Source organism: Erinaceus europaeus, chromosome 10 (assembly GCF_950295315.1).
Source record: "Erinaceus europaeus chromosome 10, mEriEur2.1, whole genome shotgun sequence".
NCBI classification, from domain to species: Eukaryota; Metazoa; Chordata; class Mammalia; order Eulipotyphla; family Erinaceidae; genus Erinaceus; species Erinaceus europaeus.
The window spans coordinates 78808474-78822380 of record NC_080171.1 but is presented as its reverse complement, the minus strand read 5'-3'; the positions used below and the strand labels follow the sequence as shown (position 1 = coordinate 78822380).

The window sequence follows — 13907 nt, the reverse complement described above, 5'->3', positions numbered from 1 at the left end:
TCCTTGAGAATGATCCATGTGGATTTGAATAAAATGTGTATTCCAGTTTCTTGGGATGAATGACTCTGAAAATGTCCAATAGTTCTAGTTTATCTATCTCTTCATTTAGCTCCCTTATGTCTTTACTGATTTTCTTCCTGGATGATCTGTCAAGTTGAGATAGTGGGGTGTTGAAGTCCCCTACTATGATTGTGGTACTGCTAATATATTGCTGTAGCTCTTTCAGTAGAAGTTTGATGTATTTAGATGGCTTCTCATTGGGTGCATAGATATTAATAATTGTTAAGTCCTCTTGGTTGACTGATCCTCTGAGCATTAAGTAGTGTCCATTCCTATCTTTTTTAATCTTATCTATTTTAAAGTCTATCATGTCAGATATGAGAATAGCTGTTCCTGCCCTTTTTTGTGGGCCATTGGCTTGTATGATAGTTTTCCATCCTTTCACTTTAAGTCTGTGTTTGTCTTGTTGAGTTAGGTGAGTTTCCTGTAGACAACATATTGTTGGGTTGTGTTTTCTGATCCATCTTCCTACTCTGTGTCTTTTAATAGGTGAATTCAGGCCATTGACATTTATTGATATCAAAGATTGAAGATATTTTAACGCCATTCTTGAAGAGTTTTAGAGTGTTTTGATATATGTCCTATTTGTGGTGGTCTGGTTGTTTATAGGAGACCTTTCAGAACTTCTTTCAGGGCAGGCTTGGTGATGGTTGCTTCCTTCAACTGTTGCTTGTCTGAGAAGGTTTTGATGCTTCCATCTAATCTGAATGACAGTCTAGCAGGATATAGTATTCTTGGCTGAAAGCCTTTCTCATTGAGCACTCGATAGATATCTTGCCATTCTCTTCTGGCCTGTAGTGTTTGTATGGAGAAGTCTGATGCTAATCTTATGGGTTTTCCTTTGTAGGTGACTCTTTGTTTTTCTCTTGCAGCCTTGAGGATCCTTTCTTTATCCTTATTCCTTTCCATTCTAAGTATGACATGTCTTGGTGTCTTTAGGTCTGGGTTAATCTGTTTGGGACCCTCTGGGCTTCTTGAATCTTTATGTCTTTGGTGTTGTCTAGACTAGAGAAATTTTCAGCTATTATGGCCTGGAGAATGCTTTCCTCCTCTCCTTCTCTTTCTTCCTTTGGTAAGCCAATAATGCGTATATTGTTTCTTTTGAAGTCATCCCATAGGACTCTGTTGTTGTTTTCAGCATCTCTTAATCTCTTTTTGAGATCTCTTACTTCTTTTTTAGTTGCCTCTAATTCATCCTCAATCTTGCCAATTCTGTCTTCAGCCTCATAGATTCTATTCTCTCTGCCCTCTACTGCTTTCTGGAGTTCATCTGTTTTGTTGCCCTGCTCTGATACTGTTTTATCTTGTTCAGCTAGTTGCCTTCTTAGCTCAGCGATTTCAGCTTTCAGCTCTCTAATAACCATGAGATAATTAGAATTTCCTTCCATATTCTCACTTGTTGTTCCTGCATTTCTGATTACAATTTTTTCAAATTCTTTACTCACTCCTGTTATTATTTCCTTAGCTAATGTTTGGATGTTGAACTCGTTGTTTTGTGCTTCACCCTCTGGAGGACTTTCAGCTGGACTCTTGTCCTGGTTCGAGTCTCCAATTTTTTTTCTTGTTGTTTTAACCATTTTATATATTATGTTATGAGTTCCCTTTATCAGTACTTTTCAAATTATTGATCACTATTGCCTGGATTGACTTGTGTCTAAGTAATTTAATTAAAGGGTTTACCGTGGTGGAAATTAACAGTTTTTTCAATCCCTGAGTTGGAGCTCAGTGGTGTAAAAGCCTCTTATTTTTTTTCTTCCCTGTAGGCTATGGGAGCCTGAGGGATTTTAAACTGTCAATAGGCTTCTTAGCTTTATCACTGACTCCTGACCAAGAGATAAAGCAGGGTGTGGCAGAGATAATCCAGTGGTTATGCAAAGAGACTTTCACAGCCCCTCAGCTATGCCACCGAGGTATAGGTCTTCTCCTGAGTTTCCCAGTTAGATCTCTGTCCCCTGGTGTCCCTCCCTGTTACTGCTCCAGATTCTGAGGGTAGTAGCAATGGAGACTCAGAGTTGCACTTGGTGAGTCTCTGGGGAGTCCTTTCCTCCCTTCAGCTGTCCCCTTGTTGTGGAGCAGAATGGAGGTGGTGTCTCCACTGATAAACTGTTGAACTGTTAGCAGTCACTTAATCTCTCCTTAGGCCCCTCTCTCCTCTCTGTCACCAGCCACGCGTGTTTGTACTCACGGGTGATTTACTGGGTTCCTGTGATCATTCTAGTCCTGTCTTGTTTCGGTCCAGGTGGTCTCCTTTGGTATTCCTAGTTGATCCGGGAGAGGAGAGGAGAGGAGAGGAGAGAAAGCGATCTGCTGCTTGTAGCTCCGCCTCCGGAACAGGAAGTCTTATTTTATTTTTAATGAGAGAGAAATACACAAAGACCAGAGTACTGCTCAGTTCTGGCTTAAAGTGATACTGGGGGTTGAACCTGGGAGCTTGGAGCCTGAAGCATGAAAGTCTTCTGTATAATCATTATACTATCTCCCCAGCTCTCTCATAACTTCTATATCCAGTCATCTGCTGATGGACATTTAGGCTACCTCCACTCTGGCTATTGTGAATAATGTAGCTGTGAACATAGGGATGTATATGTCCCATCAAATTAGTGTCTTCATGTACTTTGGATAAATGCCCAAGAGTTTTATTGTGGGATCATAAGTCAATTCTATTTTTATTTATTTAAGGACTGTCCATACAGTCTTCCAAAAGGGCTGCACCAGTTTGCATTTCCACCAGCAGTGTAGCACAGTCCTTTTTTTCTCTACAACCTCACCAACACCTGTCATTCCCTGTGGTGTAATTTTAAATATAGAATTTCTTATGTCTGTGGTACATGAGTATCTCTTCTTTAGTAAATTTACTAGTCTATTGGGGGGGCAGGCAGTAGTGCAGTGGGTTAAGCACAATGGTGCAAAGCTCAAGGACCCGTGTTAGATCCTAATTTGAACCCCCAGCTGTCCACCTGCTGGGGGTCACTTCAAAAGCAGTGAAGCAGGTCTCTCCACTCCTTGTTTTCCCCTCCTCTCTCAATTTCTTTCTGTCCTATCCAGCAACATACTCACATTGGCTTACATCAATCTCCCTTTATCCTAAAATAGCATACTATATTTTTTATTTATTGTGTATTTCCAAGGGAATGGTTGAGGATTTCTCTAAGTTACAAACTCTTCATTACTTTAGCATGTGTATTTTACTAGGTGTGCCACCTCCCAGGCCCCACTCTTCATTACTTTAAAACACAAGTGGGGGGGTCGGGCGGTGGCACAGTGGGTTAAGTGCATGTGGCGCAAAGTGCAAGGACTGGTGTAAGGATCCCGGTTCGAGCCCCCGGCTCCCCACCTGCAGGGGAGTCGCTTCACAGGCAGTGAAGCAGGTCTGCAGGTGTCTATCTTTCTCTCCCCCTCTCTGTCTTCCCCTCCTCTCTCCATTTCTCTCTGTCCTATCCAACAACGAACAACATCAACAATGGCAATAATAATAACCACAATGAGGCTACAACAACAAGGGCAACAAAAGGGGGGAAAATGGCCTCCAGGAGCGGTGGATTCATGGTGCAGGCACTGAGCCCAGCAATAACCCTGGAGGAAAAAAAAAATGTATTCACTGTTAAGTAGTGAAATAGCCTTATTCAGAGAGTGAGGATATTGTCCAGTATAGGACAAACTTCACCAGGTATAAGAATCTGGGTTCAAGCACCCTGCCATCACACGGGAGCACCATGAAAAGATGAGTGGTGGAGTAGTGCTGAAGTGTGTCTCCTTTCTCTGTCTCTTACCTTCATTCTAGAATAAATATATATTAAAAAAAATAATCCACCCAAAGTGGAGGAACTGTGCAGATGTGAAGCCCCAAGAGGGAAAAAAAAAAAAGCTTTGTTTGGAATCACATCCATGTCACTCACCCACACACTTTCCTGCAGTGCTCCTGGAGTCTAGGGTTTGTAGAAAGTGCTGTGGTCATTTAGCTAGAGGACTTGAGTCCCTAAGCCCAAGGTTCACTGTCAGCTCTGGGGGAACAGGAGGTTCATGCTTTGCACACCCCATAGCAATTCTACTGCTTCTGCATCTAACTTTTATGCGTTTATTTATATGACAGAGAAATTTGGAGGGAAAGGGGAGATAGGGAAAGAGATTGAGAGACACCTACAGCTATGCCTTTCCCTCTTGTAGGTGGGGACTAGGGGCTTGAACCCATATCCCTTCTGCATGGTACCACGTGCACTCCACCTAGCCCCTAGTTTCTGTGCATGTGAAAAGTGCCCCTTGGGGCCAGGCAGTGGCACACCTGGTTAAACACACACATCACAGTGTGTAAGGACCCAGGTTCAAGCCTCTGGTCCCCAACTGCAAGAGGAAAGCTTCACAAGTGGTGAAGCAGAGCTGCAGGTGTCTCTCTGTCTCTTCCCCTCTCATTCCCCTCTCAATTTCTCTCTGTCTCTATGCATTAATAAAAAGGAAGGAAGGAAGGAAGGAAGGAAGGAAGGAAGGAAGGAAGGAAGGAAGGAAGGAGGATCTCTTCTTTATAAGAAAGAGAGAGAGAAAAGAAAAGAAGAGAAGAGAAAAGAAAAGAAAAGAAAGGAAAAGAAAAGAAAAGTGCCCCTTCTAGGTCAGATTTGCTGCCAGGCTGCAAACCATCAGGATGGCAACCACACTCAGCTGTGTCCTGTCTCTTACAGACACTCCCTCCCAGAGGATGCTGGGAAGTACTTCGACAAGGAAACCCGGGTTCTGGAGGCACCAATGACAATCCGGGTGGCTGACCAGGTCTGTGTGGGACACTACTGGGAATCCCTGGGCCACCTGGAAAGCTGCTGGGGAAGCTAGACTCTGTGCCCCAAAAGTCCAGGGGGGCCATCTTCATGTGCCTCCCACAATGGGCATCCAGTCACTGGGGCAGCAGGCAGTCCTTCCAGAGCCTCCATGCAGTGGAGACGGAGTAGGACAGATAGCGGCATCTGAATGCTGTCCCCTGTGCACCCTAACTGGATGTGTCACGTAACCATAAGAGGTGTGCCCCACACCTGCACATATGTGTGCACACTGTCTATGCACATCAGGAGGTCAAGGTGCACACACATGTGTTAGAAATAACTTTACCTTGGGGGCCAGGTGGTGGTGCACAGGGTTGAGTGCACATGTTACAATGCACAAAGACCTGGGTTCAAGCCCTCAGTCCCCATCTGCAGGGGGCAAGCTTTGCAAACAGTGAAGCAGTGTTATAGGTGTCTCTCTGTCTCCCTCCCTATTTGTCTCCCCCTCCCCTCTAGATTTCTGGCTGTCTCTGTCCAATAAATAAATAAAGATAATTTTTTTTAAATAAAGAACTTAGGAGTCGGGTGGTAGTGCAGCAGGTTAAGCACAGGTGGCACAAAGCACAAGGACCGGCATAAGGATCTCAGTTCAAGCCCCCAGCTCCCCACCTGCAGGGGAGTCACTTCGCAAGCGGTGAAGCAGGTCTGCAGCTGTCAACAAAAAAAAAGAAAGAAAGAAATTACCCATGGTCAGGGAGGTGGCATAGTGGATAAACCACTGGTCTCTAGAGCAAAAGGTCCCAAATCCAATCCCCGGCAGCACATGTACCAGAGTGATGTCTGGTTCTTTCTCTCTCCTCCTATCTTTCATATTAATTAATTAATTAATTTAAAAATCTTAGAAGAAGAAGGAGAAGAAGAAAAACTTTACCCACTGACCCCAAAACGGCCTCAAGAGACTTAAGAAAGGCAGGAAGTGAGGCAGTTTATTCAGTTCTATAGAACTGGGTCCCAGCCCCACCTGGGTCCATCATGTTGGCACACATTAGCTAGAGACACAACCATTTTATTCCCTAACACAGGTTTGAAACCACCCTGTTTTCTACATGGATTGGATATACAGGTTCACAGTCTGATTACCACTGGCTGAGAGAAGAGGGGGAAGGTGGTACATGGGGGTTGGGGACAGCGAGAGAACTTTCTTTTCTAGGTTAGGGGCCTGGTTTGGCTCATGTGCTGTTCTGAAGATGTGACCTTCCTCAAATAGCTGTGTAGGATTCCTTAGCAGCTGAAGGTCTAAGAAAAGCAGCTGAATTGTTTCTGCAGTGACTATCAGTAGGTTCCCAGGGAAAAGATCTCCCTGGAAGGCCCCCAGGAGGTAGGGAGTAGGGGGGATGAAACGCTAAGATAACACTTGTCCTATTCTGACATATATTTATATATTTATTTATATTAATTCAAAGTAGTAATATATGTCATATGTATAAACATGTATATTAATATTTTGAAAATGAAACACTTCACTTCTTTTTTAAAATTTTTTGTGAGGCTTTTTAAAATTTTTTTTGCCTCCAGGATTATTGCTGGGGCTCAGTGCCTGCACTACAAATCCACTGCTCCTGGAGACCATTTTCCCCATTTTGTTGCCCTTGTTGTTGTTATTGTTGCCACTGATATTGTTGTTGCTGGATAGGACAGAGAGAAATGGAGAGAGGAGGGGAAGACAGAGAGGAGGAGAGAAAGACAGACACCTGCAGACCTGCTTCACCACTTGTAAAGTGACTCCCCTACAGGTGGGAAGCCAGGGGCTTTAATCGGGATCCTTATGCCGGTCCTTGTGCTTCGAGCCATGTCCACCTAACCCGCCCAGCTCCCCACTCTTCAATTCTTACACATGTAAGTGAACACATTCCCAGCACCCTCAACCACATGTGTGCACTTACTCAGTACAGGTGTGTGTTCCCATAGATACACAGATGCACCCACATGCATATTATCGTCCTCCCATGGCCACCTACCCATGGCTTTGCCCTCATCTCTAGCACCTCATGATGACAACTGCTTGCATGTCATCCTGGTCAGGATTCCAGGGGCATTGGTATTTATATGCTTCTCACTGATTCACTTAGTGGGGGACAGAGAGAGCCAGAGAAGTACTCTGACACAGGGATCGAACTTGAAACCTCCTGCTTGCCAGTCCTGTACTCTAGCACAGAGCCACCTCCCCAGCTAAGAGAATTAAACTTTGTTTTAGAGATTGATTTTATTTATTATGTATAAGAGCAAGAAGCCAGAGCACCACTACAATACATGCAGCACCGAGAATCAAACCAAGAGCCTTAGATGTACAAGTCTAACATAGCTTTCCAGTCCTTTCCAGTTGAGATTTCCCCAACAGTGGATGCTGCCTTTTTTTAAGAGAGAGAGACAGAGAAATTGAGAGGGAATGGGGAGATAGAAAGGGAGACATCCATAGCACTGCTTCACTGTGAAGTTTTCCCACTACAGGTAGGGACCAGGGGGTTTGAACTAGAGTCCCTGCACACTGTACCTACCATTTAAGCTCCACCAGTTATGCCACCACCTTTCCCCCTAAGCTGACTTTTAAAGAGAGAACCTGCTGTCCGTGGAAGCTGTGCAGTGGGCAGCCAGTCCCAGCACTCTCTGTTACTGTTTTGGGAGCTGCACTGACTAGTCTATGCTTGCTCTCACCCTGTAGATCAAGCCACTGGAGTTTATGGTCCATGCTGTGGTCACAACCTCCGACCTAGAGTTCCGGCCCTCAGTGGTAGACTTCAGCTTCTGCACCATATACGAGGCCATCCGCGCCCGAGTCAACCTCTACAACCATTCCCTCCTGCCCCAGGAGTTTGGGTTCATCGGGGTGCCCAAGGTGCCTCCTGGAGTGAGGGAGGGGAGCATGTTGGGGCCCAGCCAGCAAGTGCTTGAGACCAACGGGGCAGCCCTGAGGTCCAAATGCCAACCCACTTCCTGGCACCTTAACCTTAGCCTTACGCCTCCCTTCCTCTTGTCCCTCCTGCCCCACTGTCCCTGCCCTGCCTCACCCTGTCTCTCTCTGTCCTTTCCTGTTCCCTTGCATTTCCCTGCAGGACTCCAGGCTCCACTCCCTCCCTTCCTCATGAGACTCTTTTCTGCCTGATCTCACAGAGCAACCAGGACAGCCCCAGAATGGGCCTCCTTCACTCCCCACCCTTGAATTCCCAATGACCAGACTGCCATCCACCCACGGACACACACACACACACACAAACACACACACACTTTCACACCTGTATACACACATTCACACTTACATGCTCACTCACGTGCACACATGCTTGCAAACACAGACTCTCATGCACTCACATGAATGCTTGCAAGCACTTCCAGGTGGGCCCGCACACAGAGACATGCTCGTGGGCATGCTTACAGCTGAAAGAGCAAATGAATGCTCCACACTGACACATGTGCACAGACACAAGCTCACACGTGTGCTCAAGCCACACAGGAGCATATAGGCCCACATGCCTGTAGACACAAAAGCGTTGGCTGGCATACTCTGCTACCTGTGTGCCTACATAGTGAAGCCCATAGCAGGTTGCAGGGGGTCTGCCTTGGCATCAGTGCACCCTGCTTTGCAGTTTGTGGACATCCAGCCCAATGACGGGTTTGGGACAATCCTGCCCCTGGAGACTCTGCTGCTAGATGTGATCTTCCAGCCCACCAAGGCCAAGGAGTACAACTTTGAGCTCATCTGCAAATCAGAGATCAACCGGTGAGCCTGGCCCCAGGGGAGGTGGTTGGCCTGGGGGCTGACTGGCTGCAGACAGCTGGGATCCAGGCACCTTTGCACACTGGACCAGCTCAAGCCCCATGGCTTGCAAGGATTATATGTATGAGTGTGTGTGTGTGTGTGTGTTCACATATGACTGTGTGTACATATATGTTAGTGTATGGACAACATAATGGTATGTGCATTTCAGAGCATGAGTATTGTGTGTGCATGTTATTATGTACATGTGTATGATTATATATACATGTGCTTGTATGAGTATAGTGCATGCATGTGAGTACACTATGGGCATGTGTATTTGTGGCTGCATGTGGTATGTGTATATGAGGGCATTATGTGGAAAGCTGCTATGTACATGTGGGCATGTCTGTGAATGTGTGATGCAGATGTTAGATTGGTTGCTTGTATGAAACATGCATATGCATAGAATGCATGTATGATACATGTATAAGAACATGTGTTTGGTTGTATGTAAATGCATGTATTATAAGCATGTTTGTAGTACATGGTGAGGGTATGGGTGTGTGGTGTGCATGTGGGTACATGTGTGGGGTGTGGGGGTGGTGTATATGGTGTAGAGTGCTCAGCCTAGAAGCTTCCATGATGACAGCAGGGAGTGGAGGGCCCAGTGGGGTTTATAGCCCAGAAGAGACCCAGCCCAGACTTTCAGATGGGAGAGTCATGATCTTGGGCTCACCTCCTCCCCAATCTGGTACCCCAAGTCCAGTCAACTGTATGCCAGCTCCAGTGGGTGGGTGTTCAGAGAGGTTTCAGATCTTATGTGACTGAAGCTAGACACCTTACCCACACCCCACACTTACCTGCCGATCCTGTCTTCCTGTTTTTCCTCACCTCCCATCCACGTTGCCATTAGTCCTATTGGCTCCACCTTGAAAATACACCTGGAGGGTCAGGAGATAGCTCAGTGGTAGCAAGCATCCTTGACCACTCATAAGACTCATGAATGATGTTATAACCAGGTGGTGGTGCACCTGGTTAAGCACACACATTACAATGCACAAGGATCCAGGTTCAAGTCCCCAGTTCCCACCTGCAGGAGGGAAGCTTCACAAGTGGTAAAACTGTGCTGAAGGTGTATCTTTCTCTCCATATCTCCCTTTTCCCTCCAAATTTATCCCTATATCCAAAATAAATAAGTTTTTTTTAAGGTCCCCCATCCCTGCTTTAGAGTTTCTTGTATGAAATCAACTAACAGTCTTATGGGAGTTCCCTTACAGGTAACATTTCTCTTGACCCTTTTAATACTCTCTCTTTACCTTTGTTCTTTGTCATTCCAATTATTATGTGTCAGGGCTGGCAGGTCATTCACCTGGAAAAGCTTACTTATACTACCATGAGTAAGAACTCAGGTTTAAGTCCCAGGTCACTACAATGGAGCACCTACCAGGAGGAAGTTTCACTAACAGTAGAGTAGTGCTGTGGTGTCTCTCCTCTCTTTGTCTCTCACCATCTGTCTAGGGGAAAGCAGTGGAGTCATGCAGGCATAGAACTCCAGTGATAACTCTGGAGGCTATATATATATATATATATATATATAGTTTGTGAATTTATCTTTGGATTTACCTATATTTCTTAGAGCTCTTAGAGGTTCCTGGATCTGAAATTTTATCTCCTTCTTTAGTTTTGGGGGCATTCCCAGCTAATACTTCATCAAATAAGAACTCTGTCCTTTTCTGTCTTTCCTTTCTGGTACCTGCATGATGTGAATGTTGTTTCTCCTGATGTTTTCTCATAGCTGTCTTAGATTATTTTCATTTTCTTTAGTTATTTTCTCTTTTAAATGGCTTTTTTTGTATGACTCACTACCCTGTCCTCCATCTCACCACTTCAATTTTTGAATTCTGACATTTCATAGATGTCTCTTTTACTGTATTTTTAAAAATATTTATTCTCTTTTGTTGTCCTTGTTGTTTTATTGTTGTAGTTATTATTGTTATTGATGTTGTCATTGTTGGATAGGACAGAGAGAAATTGAGAGAGATGAGGAAGACGTAAAGGGGGAGAGAAAGATAGACACCTGCAGACCTGCTTCACCGCTTGTGAAGTGACTCCCCTGCAGGTGGGGTACCGGGGGCTTGAACTGGGATCCTTATGCTGGTCCTTGTGCTTTGCTGCCACATGCACTTAACACACTGTGCTACCGCCCAACTCTCTTTACTATATTTTAACTCAGTTACTGCATTGTTTCACTGATACCTGTGACAGCTTCTTCCAGACTTTCTCTGACTTTGAAGTTTTCATCCACATAGCATTTCCTTTTGTTGTTGTGGTTAAATCTGATAGCAGAAATTTTTTTCAAAGATTTTATTTTTATTTATTTATGAAGAAGATGGGGGGGTCGAGTGGTAGCATAGCAGGTTAAGCACACATGATGTGAAGTACAAGAACCAGCGTAAGGATCCCGGTTCAAGCCCCCAGCTCCCGACCAGCAGGGGGATCACTTCACAATCAGTAAAGCAGGTCTACAGTTGTCTATCTTTCTCTCCCCATTTTCCCCTCTTCTCTTCATTTCTCTCTGTTCTATCCAACAACAATGACAGCAATAACAACAATAACAACCACAACAACGATAAAGCAAGAGTAACAAAGGCAAAAAAAGAAAGTGGCCTCAGGAACAGTGGATCCATAGTGCAGGCACCGAGCCCTAGCAATAACCCCAGGGGCAAAAAAAAGAAAAAAAGAAAAAGAAGAAGATAGGCAGAGAAAGAAAGAACCAGACATCATTCTGGTACATGTGCAGCTGGTATTGAACTCAGGACCTCATGCTTAAGGGTCCAAAACTTTATCCACTGTACTACTTCCCAGACCACCACATAACTTATTTCTCAGTGTGCATCCTTATGACTATAGCTTTAAGTTCTTCTTCTTCTTCTTTTTTTTTTGCCTCTAGGGTTATTCTGGGGCTCAGTGCCTGTACCCTGAATCCACTGCTCCTGGAGGCCATTTTCCCCCTTTTGTTGACCTTGTTGTTGTAGCCTTGTTGTGGTCATTATTATTATTGTTGATGCCTTTCATTGTTGGATAGGACAGAGAGAAATGGAGAGAGGAGGGGAAGACAGAGAGGGGGAGAGAAAGACAGACACCTGTTTCACCGCCTGTGAAGCGACTCTCCTGCAGGTGGGGAGCCAGGGGCTCGAAATGGGATCCTTACGCTGGTCCTTGTGTTTTGCGCCACATGCGCTTAACCCGCTGCACTACCACCCGACCCCCCTTCTTCTTCTTTTTTTATATTTATTTATTTATTTACTTATTTATTTATTTCCCTTTTGTTGCCCTTGTTTTTTTATTGTTGTTGTAGTTGTTATTATTGTTGTTACTGATGTCGTCGTTGTTAGATAGGACAGAGAAAAATGGAAGACAGAGGGAAGGACAGAGAAAAATGGAAGACAGAGCGGAAGACAGAGGGAGAGAAAGAGAGACACCTGTGGTCCAGGAGGTGGCGCAGTGGATAAAGCATCGGACTCTCAAGCATGAGGTCCTGAGTTCAATGCCCGGCAGCACATGTACCAGAGTTATGTCTGGTTCTCTCTCTCTCTTTCCTCCTATGTTTCTCATTAATAAATACATAAAATCTTTTTTTTAAGTATGCTTTTAAAAAGAAAGAGTGTGGTCCAGGAGGTGGCGCAGTGGATAAAGCATTGGATTCTCAACCATGAGGTCCTGACTTCAATCCCCGGCAGCACATGTACCAGAGTGATGTCTGGTTCTTTCTCTCCTCCTATCTTTCTCATGAATAAATAAATAAATTCTTTAAAAAAAAAAAAGAAAGAAAGAAAAAGAAAAGAAAAGAGAGAGAGAGACCTGCAGACCTGCTTCACTGCTTGTGAAGCAACACCCCTTGCAGGTGGGGAGCCGGGGCTGGAACCAGAATCCTTACACAGGTCCTTGTGCTTAGCACCACATGCACTTAACCTGCTGCACTACCACCCGACTCCCCAGCTTTAAGTTCTTCTTTCTGAAGATTATATAGCTCTTTTAAATTTGAGCTGCTCTTTGTGCAGCGGTGTGGTGAATCTGTCTGTCTTTCCATTATTTTTTATGCTCCATGAGGATCAGAGCCAGGTGTTTATATTTGAGTAGGCCTGGGCAATTATCAGGGATTTGTGGTCACAATTGCACTAAGGTAGCATCAGTTTGAAGTTGCAGGTGCACAGAAAGCTGACTGGAAAAAGATAAATTAAGTCTTCTCCCCAACTCCACCCTCAGGATCTGTTACTATAGAAACCGAATTCCAATATGACTGCTTCCATGTGACTGCTGCAACTCCTATGCAAATTACGGCTTATTTCCCATCTTCCTCTATTGTAAAGTTTTAGACACAAAACTATAATAGGATTGGTGTGTTGGGATTTCAGTTTATCCTGCCTCCTGCTCATCCAAATAAAGTTCTGTATCTTATGGGTCTCGTCCCAAATGTCTTATTATCTCACAGAGCAGTTTTCACTTACCTTTGTGAATGTGTCTGTGTCCTTACTTCCTGGATGCTGAGTTCTTGTCTCTTGCTGTAGCAGTTTGTCTGAGATCCAAACCCATAGTTCTATTGGGGTTTCCCATGTTTGCTATAGCTTTGCTATTACAGAAGTGAATTAAAATAGATTGAGCCTTACTTTATAAATTACTTTTATTATATTTATTTATTTTTCCTTTTGTTGCCTTGGTTGTTTTTCATTGTTGTAGTAGTTATTGTTGTTGTTATTAATGTCATCGTTGTTGGATAGGACAGAGAGAAATGGAGAGAGGAGGGGAAGACAGAGGGGGAGAGAAAGATAGACACCTGCAGACCTGCTTCACTGCCTGTGAAGCGACTGCCCTGCAGGTGGGGAGGCAGGGGCTCGAACTGGGATCCTTACGCCAGTCCTTGTACTTTGTGCCACATGTGCTTAACCCGCTGCACTATCGCCCTACTCCCTCTAAATTACTTTTTTAATTTAAAGATTTAGTTATGATAGAAAGAGATAGCAAAGCGCAAGGACCGGCATAAGGATCCCGGTTCGAGCCCCTGGCTTCCCACCTTCAGGGGAGTCACTTCACAAGCAGTGAAGCAGGTCTGCAGATGTCTGTCTTTCTCTCCCCCTCTCTGTCTTCCCCTCCTCTCTCCATTTCTCTCTGTCCTATTCAACAATGACAACAACAATAATAACTATAACAACAGTGAAAAACAACAAGGGCAACAAAAGGTAAAAAATAAATAAATATTTTTTTAAATTCAGCTTTTAAAAAGAGAGAGAGAGATAGTCCTGGGGCCAGGTGGTGGTGCACTTGGTTGAGCGCACAAACAAGCAAACAAA

General features: G+C 44.6%; 2 protein-coding genes across 5 annotated transcripts in view; one reads left to right on the top strand and one right to left on the bottom strand.

Annotated features, from left to right (window-relative positions):
• GABRD (gamma-aminobutyric acid type A receptor subunit delta) overlaps nucleotides 1-13907 on the bottom strand; it is a 110677-nt gene that overhangs the window by 86170 nt on the left and 10600 nt on the right. The gene's annotated exons all lie outside the window — the stretch shown is intronic.
• The window catches only part of CFAP74 (cilia and flagella associated protein 74), a 79945-nt gene that overhangs the window by 56621 nt on the left and 9417 nt on the right, over nucleotides 1-13907 (top strand). For all 4 annotated transcript variants that reach the window (XM_060199884.1, XM_060199882.1, XM_060199883.1 and 1 more), the window contains 3 exons: nucleotides 4731-4818; nucleotides 7525-7698; nucleotides 8447-8580. In XM_060199884.1, coding sequence (XP_060055867.1) covers nucleotides 4731-4818; nucleotides 7525-7698; nucleotides 8447-8580 — 396 coding nt within the window. The remainder of the gene's footprint in view (nucleotides 1-4730; nucleotides 4819-7524; nucleotides 7699-8446; nucleotides 8581-13907) is intronic.